The sequence below is a fragment of the Diachasmimorpha longicaudata genome, chromosome 4 (assembly GCF_034640455.1).
Source record: "Diachasmimorpha longicaudata isolate KC_UGA_2023 chromosome 4, iyDiaLong2, whole genome shotgun sequence".
Taxonomy (NCBI): domain Eukaryota; kingdom Metazoa; phylum Arthropoda; class Insecta; order Hymenoptera; family Braconidae; genus Diachasmimorpha; species Diachasmimorpha longicaudata.
The window spans coordinates 6,962,107-6,971,503 of NC_087228.1; the positions used below are offsets into that span (position 1 = coordinate 6,962,107).

Genomic DNA, 9,397 nt, shown 5'->3' on the forward strand with positions numbered 1-9,397 from the left:
AGTGACCTCTATGTGCCACAGACCGAATCTTCATACCGACAGTGTCTATTTGACCGACAGCAGTACAAGTCCAGCATGAGGGGAGGGCTCCGTTTGTACTTTCTCAATTGTACAAATGATCAACTGTACAGAGAATTTTCAAATGGTGAGAGCACCACTGTGCAGGGATTCAACTGTGGAGACAAAAAGCTAAGCTTTATATGTGGCGCTGAGTCCATTCTTCCTAATCTGTCGGTCGAATTCATGTTAAATTTTTAATTATTTATTTAAAAATCAATGACAAACGGAGGAAGTACTTGAAGCTCAGTACAGACGAGTGCAAACCTAGTATAAATCACCTGGCTCCCTACATACGAATATCATTAATAGTCAAGAGTAATTTATATCATTCCACTACTTGTCGTTTGCCCCACCGCATATCATAGTTCGAAAAGCCCGCTGGCAACGCCGCCATCTTAAATGAGTAACAGCGCCACCATCGGTAACCTAAAGTCTCTCCTTTGTCTCACCAGAGGGCACTCACGTTCCCCCAAATGGGTGCGGTATTGGCGATTGCCATACTCGGGCTAACGTGACCGAAGACGTAGTGAAAATGATTGCCAGAGTGTGTGTCACATCCAAGTTATTCCATTCATAACACTGGTTTTTATTTTGACAGTAAGAATAGTGTGTCGTAGCCGTGATGTACGATTGAACAAACAATACCTGAGGTATATTGTTAACGAGCATTAAAACGGCTGGGCCGTGTAACATCAGTAATATTGATAACCGAGTGGTGCAGGAACAGGTTCCCCCCTCCCTTGCCCCCCTCCCCTCTCTCTCTCTGCATGTGTCACTTTTGCAAAAGCACACTGGGAATTTTTATTTCCTGGCAGATCGCTCAACACCTCCAACACGATCAGCAGCACCAATCGTTAGACTCCTGAACAGTTGCTGTCCTGCTCAATTGTCGGCTTATTCAGTGTCAACTGTGAATTCATGGACTTTTGTATTTTGTGAACAAGTGATTACGGACCTTTTGCAATTTACAAATATGCTTTAACAAGTCGATAATTTTGGTGGTGATTTTTTAATAAGCGCGTGTGTGATGCCTGGGAGTCGATCCAGTACCGACCCAGAACACAAATCACCGCGGGAAAGTGGTGAAGATTCTGAAGATGAGAGTGAGATATTGGAAGAAAGTCCCTGCGGGCGGTGGCTGAAGCGAAGGGAAGAGGTAATTATATTTTTTATAGTAATTATTTTTTAGAGGAATCATTCGGGCTATTTTTATTGACCAAGAAATTCTCTACGTTTTTGGGGGATGGGGAAACGTTAGACTGGGGTGGAGGGAGAGGGGGGGGTGGTAGGGTACTCGGGGTAATTCATAACAGCCGGGGCCAATACCTGTGAGTCATACCTTTGTACTTACCTTGAAAATTCAGCCCGATGTGTGATTATCCCATCCGACTGGAGTTAGTATTGACTTACCTCGGGATAATCGCATTAATATGGTTACGGTATTTTGGAATTGTCTGGGCTTTAGCTCTCATTTGCGGCGTCATTAGGCTGGAATCAGATTCATTTTCCGGCGAGACTTTCAGTGGGACAATTTTGTAAGCCGGGTGAGGGACATTAGGAGACTTTTTGGGTGAGTTTTGAGGGATTGTCATTAGATAGAAAATGACATTCGGCGACATGGAACTATCGGGTCGGAGAATATTTAAGGGTTTGGAAATTACGGGTTAATTCTGCATGTCTGGATGCCAATTGAACTAGCAATTAACGAGCTAACAATTCTTCTTTCGTCTTCAATGGTTTTTGGGGATTCTCGAATGCCCAATACCTTAATGACATTTAATGGGTTCAATTTAATGCTAGTCTAAAGACATTTTAATATTTTTAGGGCGAGTTTTGGGGAATTTTCGGAGGCTGAAAATGAAATTTTATTTGTCAAAATAGGGCTGTTTATTAAGTGATATTTACGGCTTCTATAAATGATGTTTTGATTCTGAATACGTCTGGAATAGACCGAATAAACTGTCAACGAGTAAAAAAAAATTGTTCCATATTTGAATGGCTTTTAAAGATTTTGAAAAATAATTTCATTCCATAAAATTTGAATGTAGAATTAGAAATTAATTGAGATTTTACGTCGTTGACCTTTCTTGGAAAATCCTAATTCGACATTTTTTTATTTTTTATTTTTCAAGTTTTTTCTGGAATTGAACTTAAAATTTGATTTACTTCAAGTAAATCACCAGACGATAAGAAATTTAAGACTTTAAAAACTCTCGTTTTAATTCTGACTATCTCTGGGCCGATGGACTAACTGATCAACGATTTTAAAAAATGATTATTTAATATTTTTCAGTTTTTCCGGGGACTTTGAAGTGCACCCGGATACCCTTAGTCCATCCATCGGTCCCTCTTTCGATATTTAGTCCAAACCTGGTTTGATTAACTAGTTCGTCCATTAGAAGTCCCATTGCGGTCTAACCACAATCCAAAACAACTGATATATGCAGAGTTGACCCTGCTCTATTTCTAATCATTACCGGCCACGGTTATCAAATCCAACGTGCAATTTTCATTGAGTTAAATCGAACGTACCAACGTGGCAGATGGGAAATCGTGGTATAACCAGAGATTTCGTGATAACGCGATTTTAGCGGAGGTATTTACGGGGTTTATTGCATTCTGCCAAAAATATTTTGTTCTGGCAGGCTGCAGATTCGCCGGCTATCGGCTGTTTTTCAATTTCGGACTAAGAATAGGCAGCATGGATGAATTTTTGGCATCATCGGGAGTCGTGACATCATTATTGTGTTTCCGATTCGGATGATGGGTTTGTTCATGCGTAAATGAGTTTGTGTTTTTTGTCAGGTCTATGTGGGATCCAAGTCAACACTGGCTGATGGTACGAATTTTGGAGGGCTCAGGAGTGATAACGACGTTTCTGAGATGGAGGTATGGTTCGGCTGACTTTCTTGTAAAGGATGAATTTTATGGGCTTGAAGAATATTATTTATTGATTTTTTTATTAAGCATTTTTAAACCTTGAACCCTAGACCGACACCGGACGTCCCACGGACGCCACTAGAACCTTGAAACGTTCATTAGAAAAAATTTAAACGGGAAAAAGTCCATTGGAAATTCTTTTTTGATAGAGTGGATGTTTCACAAAGATGTCCTTTTAATGAGTTTAGAGTTTTTGAAGATGAAACGTTCGGTTGACTGATCTTAGACAGTTAGTAGACGTCCCATGGACTTTACTCAAATGTGGGGACGTTCATTAGACGGAACTCAGCATGAGAGAGTCAATTAGACGTTTTTGTTTGATAAGACGAACTTTAAATTTCTATCAATATTATGTCTCGAGCTTACTTTATGGTAGATAAATATAAACCTTATATAAAAATATGTACCGCATTAACATTAAATCGATTTCAATACGTCTCTGAACCGAGTCGTTATGGAAACCCTGAGGAACCACTGATAAAACACCTCATCGTGGTGATAATTCCTGTGAAGAAAATCCAAAGATAACACTCTCTTAATAGTGACTTGACAGTTTCCCTTAGATCTATACAATTGTCAATGAAACTTCTGCCAGTTCGTAAAGCTAATGATTAGATTATGTAAAATTTAAATGGAGAGACGTGAAACATATTTTGACGATTATACGACATTAACTAGGTACGATTTTTAATTACAATCAACTTTAAGCCTGACGAACTCATTTGATCTATTGATAAAAAAAACAGCCGAATATAAAAAAATCAATCCCAAAAAATACAGAAAGAAAAGCTGAAAAATGAATGCTCCACTCGATTCGACGAATCCACCAGTTCAACCTAAATTCCTAACTATTCCACAAACATCCTGAAATGCAGAGCCACGAACTTCGGGGTGCATGAATTGAACTTGTAGATTTATATTTTTAGTCCATCGATTTTCCTCCCTTTATTCAAAGCATTATTGTAGCTGAAACGTCATGGCATTTCTGTACATCAACGAATGTAAATGCCTGTCGGATAATAAGTCACATCGGTAATGGTTGGACTGTTCCCTCCCCTCTGGGAGCCCATGTCACCTATCAGCTCTTCCCCACTCATCATCTTCTTAAATTCTTGGCAAGGCCACATCCATGTAATGACAGAGGCGCATGAAAATCAGCTCCAACTGCGAATAACTCGACTAATCTATTTTGTTCAATCGTTTTGTTTCATGCCAACACAGTAATAATAATAATTATAATGATAAATCGAATGACTGTCTGGTATTCGGTTACGGTATGACGATTGTTATGTTTTTTATGGGCAGACAATTGTTGATAAATCGTTAGTGTTATGTTGATATCCGTCCAGTAGATATTGTTATTTTAATTTTAGGTTGGACAACGAGAAGTTCCGGGAATTGACTGTGCCTACCTGGCTATGGACACTGAGGAGGGGGTTGAGGTTGTCTGGAATGAAGTGCAATTCTCCGAGAGAAAAAATTTCAAAGCACAGGAGGAGAAGATTCAACTGGTCTTTGAAAATTTGACGCAACTTGAACATCCCAATATCGTCAAGTTTCATAGGTACTGGACGGACACTCATAATGACAAACCAAGGGTAAGTTCATCATCAGTTGTAAAAGAAGAATCATTAATGTCCACAATCATAGAGACGATTGAAAATTCTAATTAATCGGTATGTTATTTCAGGTCATATTTATAACAGAGTACATGTCGTCAGGATCTTTGAAACAGTTCCTGAAACGCACAAAACGAAATGTCAAGAAGCTACCACTTCAAGCATGGAAAAGATGGTGCACGCAAATTCTCTCAGCACTCAGGTAAAAATGCAACGACAATAATCGATTTTTTCCAACTCAAGTGACGAATTTATTGACAATTTTAACGCGATACTCTATATTTTATTTCAGCTATCTGCATTCCTGCTCACCTCCCATTGTTCATGGAAACCTCACATGTGATACAATATTTATTCAACACAATGGTCTCGTCAAAATAGGCTCAGGTTTGTCAATATTTATATTGTTATCTTTTAGTTTCATTTTTTTTTCATTTCATTTTCATTATTTTAGACAGATTGCTTTTGGCTTTCGTGGGTTCTTATCCACACTGAGAGAGAAATAAATATAAGATAAACAAATAAAGTATATGATTGGTTGTTTCAACTTTGTTGAAGCAAAAAATGGTGGGATATTGTTTTTTTTATCATAAGGTATGTCCATTTTTACTAAGAGATTGGCAATAAACTCCTAAATTGTTCTGGACTAACACTTGACTAACCTTGACCCAACGGTGGACCGACAATCAGCCGACATTAGACCAACCTGGGGCCAACAAGGCCAATGTTTTTTTGTTAGTGTCGAGATTGACGTTAGCAGATTAACATATAAATTCACTGTAGGCTAGGCACATGAAATTGCCCAATCAGGGTATTACGTGCGGTGTTTTGTGGAGATGTACGCTAAATGGACCGGCAATCATTCAATTGATGCTGGTGATCCTATTTTTAGAGTTAAATATTTTGTGTTTACAGTTGCTCCGGAGGCTATTCATCACAGAGTCAAGACCTGCAGAGCTAATGTCAAAAATATGCACTTTGTCCCACCGGAGTATGGAAGTACGTGTCTCAATTTAATTAATTTTTTCTCGATATTCATTAATTTTTATTAGTAATTATTGTCAATTGATAAGTATATGAATTTTCAAAACTCTTCAATTCGAAGATTTAATTGTTCATCTCGTGAACAAATTGTCTTTTATTAAAAATATTAGAATATCGTTGTTATAATGGCGTAGAATTTTTATGAAAAGAAATCTTGTGACTTCTCTAATTCAATTAAGTCATTATGGAGATAATTAATATTTAATCAGATGCTAAAAACTAAACTCTCCAGTGATGTAATAAAATAATTACAAGTTGTCTGGAGCTCCTCCATTTGAAAAAATTTCACAAGACACGATCGTCAAGTTATCTAGATACTCATTGATTTTCGAATTTTTTTCTCATCAACAGACTCGTTAACACCTGCTGTTGACATGTACTCATTTGGCATGTGTGCTCTTGAAATGGCTGCCCTTGAGATCCAAGGGAATGGTGATAGCGGTACAGTCGTAACTGAGGATAATATTAGGAAGACAATAGAATCACTGGACGATGCTCAACAGAAGGATTTCATAAGCAAATGTCTACAGGTTGATCCACACAGTCGACCCAGTGCACGTGAATTGTTGTTCCATCCAGTATTGTTCGAAGTACATTCGCTCAAATTACTCGCAGCACATGCCCTCGTCAATTCTGCCAGTGAGTTTTACTGATTTTTATTTTTGGGTGGATTGAGTAATTTATGCAAATTTATTTTCACCTCAATTCAATGGAAGATAATGAATCATTGGCGTAAAAACAATACAATTGTTAATAATAGCGCCACGAAAGACTAACATAATTTTCTTATCTAATTCTAACAGAACTTCGGGAATCTTCACAGAATTTTAATCAAAATTGACTAAAATTCCCTAGAACTTCTAAAATTAATTTATGTTCTAAATTTTTTCTGTACATTACTTACGTAATGAGCCAAATCAGTATTAATCTTTTATTTATGCACAGCAAATATATCGGAAACAATTACGGACGAGGTACTGCAGAGGTTATATGGACCGGACACTGTACTTGCTGAAATTAGATATCAAGGTCGACCCCCACACCAAATACGAATGAGTGATATACCGGTTGCTGAGAAATTGGAAAAATTTGTGGAAGATGTCAAGTGAGTTTTTGTTGCTGTTGGATTATATGGGATCGATTGAGGGAAATATTTCAGACATTCTACAGAGGGCAAAAGTCCTTACATTTAATGTTTTTTATATTTTACTCTAAAATCACACAAAACCACTCATTATTTTATAGCACAGAAAATTCTCCGAAAAAACTTTCATAGGACATTTTCTCTTAAATGCATCCACTACGAAGATAATCGAATAAATTTCTCGCCACATTTTTCTACAAGTCAATGTATCATGCAATTTTATATTTACAATTTTCTTTAATTTACAGATACGGTATTTATCCATTAACAGCGTTCATAGCCAAAACGCCGCCTCCAGTTGGTCCACGAGCGATATCACCTGAAGTGACCGAGTCCGTTAAATCCGTAACACCAGAGCCAGTTGACGTAGAGACGCGTAGAGTAGTGAATATGATGTGTAATGTTAAGCCAAGAGAAGAGAGTTGTGAGTTGCTTGTAAGTACAGTCTGCCTCTCCTCCTTTGATCCATTAATTATGATAATTTCATAAATACATTAATGATAACTATGTCCAGATGACGATATTGTTACGGATGGATGATAAGATGAACAGACAATTGACGTGCCCTGTCTCACAAACGGACACCTCAATGCTTCTCGCACAAGAGCTCGTACATTTTGGATTTATCAATGAGGTAAGAATTCATAAATGCCGGTTCAATATTGGCCTGATACTGGTGCAATAAAGAAAACTGATAGAAAAAAATTCTCTCAATAATCAATGATATTGAAATTAATTTATCAATTCACTCTTAATCTCGTCGTATTTTTGTACATTCAGAATTACTTTTTGATAATATGAAAACAAAAATAAAATCAATTATTATTTTTTTTCTACTTTATAATAATTGCTTGCATTAATTACTTCCCATATTGACATATACCAATATTTTTAGGACGATCGTGATAAAATAGGAAATTTAATAGAGGAAGCACTGCGAAGTTGTTTCAGCAAACAACTGATGAATCCAGGAATGGTATCACTGACTAATTTACCTAGTCAAACGACACTGTTATTACCAGATCCAGAACTTCAATGCATACAGAATCTGGATAATTCCGTAGGTAACACCGTACCACCAATCAACGACAGTGTAATTAATTCAACGCCAAAATTAACAGGGCTTTCCAATTCAACAATTAGATCATGCACAAATACTGATAATACTGAACCACCTACGATTGCTGATAGTGGCAGTTAACCATCCATGATACTCAGTAAGATCATTTCCCTGTGCCACATTGCACGCTCGATGTATAGACTGGCTATGTATTTTTATATTTTTAAGTAATTTGCGATTGAAAGACGAGTGGAAGTGATGGGGAATGGGAGTTATTTGATGATAGTGGTGCCGTGGCTGAGGTTCTCGTATTTTTTTATATTAAATTGTTATATCTGTATTTTTTCCTCCTCTGTTTTTAATTTATTCTGACATTGCGATATTTCATGACTCGTGACAATTGGTTTTTTTTACATTAGAGAGGGGAATTTTTCCGAATTCAGTGGAGCATTGGTGACACGAGATATCACCATTTTTATAATATTCGATTTACTTTCACATCTTTGAGAGCCACAAATTATCGAATTTAATGTCAAATTGTTTAGCTGCAATTATCTTTGTTCTGAGGTAGTTCCGGGGAAAGAGTCATTAGATATTTTTTTTACTCCTTAGATTGTCGACAAAAAATGTCTTTTTACATTTTCCTCGGATTTCACTCATCTCTGAGATAATTTACTGGTAATTGAGACGTTAAGATTAAGTCATTCTATCTCGTCTCACCGCTTCACCACTGAATTCATGTGAACTATCTCCGCAGGACCATCTAAATTAATCCATACTGATTATACATATTGATACAAATCAAATGAATTACACCGTGAAAATACGGCAACTCAATTAAATCGAATGCAACAACTGTATGAAAAATGAAAATTCGAAACTGTTAATACAGATATTTACCAAAAACTCAAACCTGATTTTTAATAAATTGTCTTCAAGAAATGTGGGATAGATAATTGAGAAATAAAATAACTGTGGGAGCCTTTTTTATAAAGCATTTCATAGAAAGAAAATCTATAGAAAAAAAAACAATGAGTTCAAGGATTTCTATAGGCAAATCGAATCCAATCATTTCTTCTACGAAATATTTTTAAATAAAATCACAGAAAAACTTCTGATGTCCACCAGAACAGATCTAAGGAAGGAGTCAATTTTTTTAATCAAATTTTAATAGAACTTTGCCATTCGGTAGATATTTAGAACGGAAATTCGTGAAAAAGGCGTTTGGATTTTGCATTGAATTCATGCATACGTACCCATTGCTGATGAATCTCCACAGATTCTCTGTTACACCCCTGCCTAATAAATTCTCTCCAGAAACCGTGAAAACTTCTCCAAAAAAATACCTCTAAATTACCCCAAATTCCTAAAATTACTTCATTTCTTGGACACAAAAAATTAAAATCTGATGTTCAAAATTTTCCGGTCCTAAACTGATTACTCCGGCGCCTGCGAACCTCCATAAGTCGGTTTGGGTGGTCATTCAAAGAGGTAAGTTTTAAAAATTAGATGAATGTAAATTGACACAAC

At 36.7% G+C, this 9,397-nt stretch overlaps 1 protein-coding gene across 3 annotated transcripts; it reads left to right on the forward strand.

Moving 5' to 3' along the window:
* Positions 1-551: 551 nt before the first annotated feature.
* Positions 552-8,779, forward strand: LOC135161929 (nuclear receptor-binding protein homolog). 3 transcript variants are annotated; one of them, XM_064119940.1, is made up of 11 exons: positions 552-1,216; positions 2,866-2,949; positions 4,374-4,598; positions 4,691-4,821; positions 4,912-5,006; positions 5,535-5,618; positions 6,015-6,302; positions 6,609-6,768; positions 7,056-7,242; positions 7,322-7,441; positions 7,703-8,779. In XM_064119940.1, the coding sequence occupies exons 1-11, from the start codon at positions 1,088-1,090 to the stop codon at positions 8,006-8,008; spliced, it is 1,809 nt and encodes a 602-aa protein (XP_063976010.1). In that variant the 5' UTR covers positions 552-1,087; the 3' UTR covers positions 8,009-8,779. The 3 variants fall into 3 exon arrangements, with proteins under 3 accessions (XP_063976010.1, XP_063976011.1, XP_063976012.1); XM_064119942.1 differs by lacking the exon at positions 552-1,216 and adding an exon at positions 1,471-1,630; XM_064119941.1 differs by lacking the exon at positions 2,866-2,949.
* Positions 8,780-9,397: the final 618 nt, after the last annotated feature.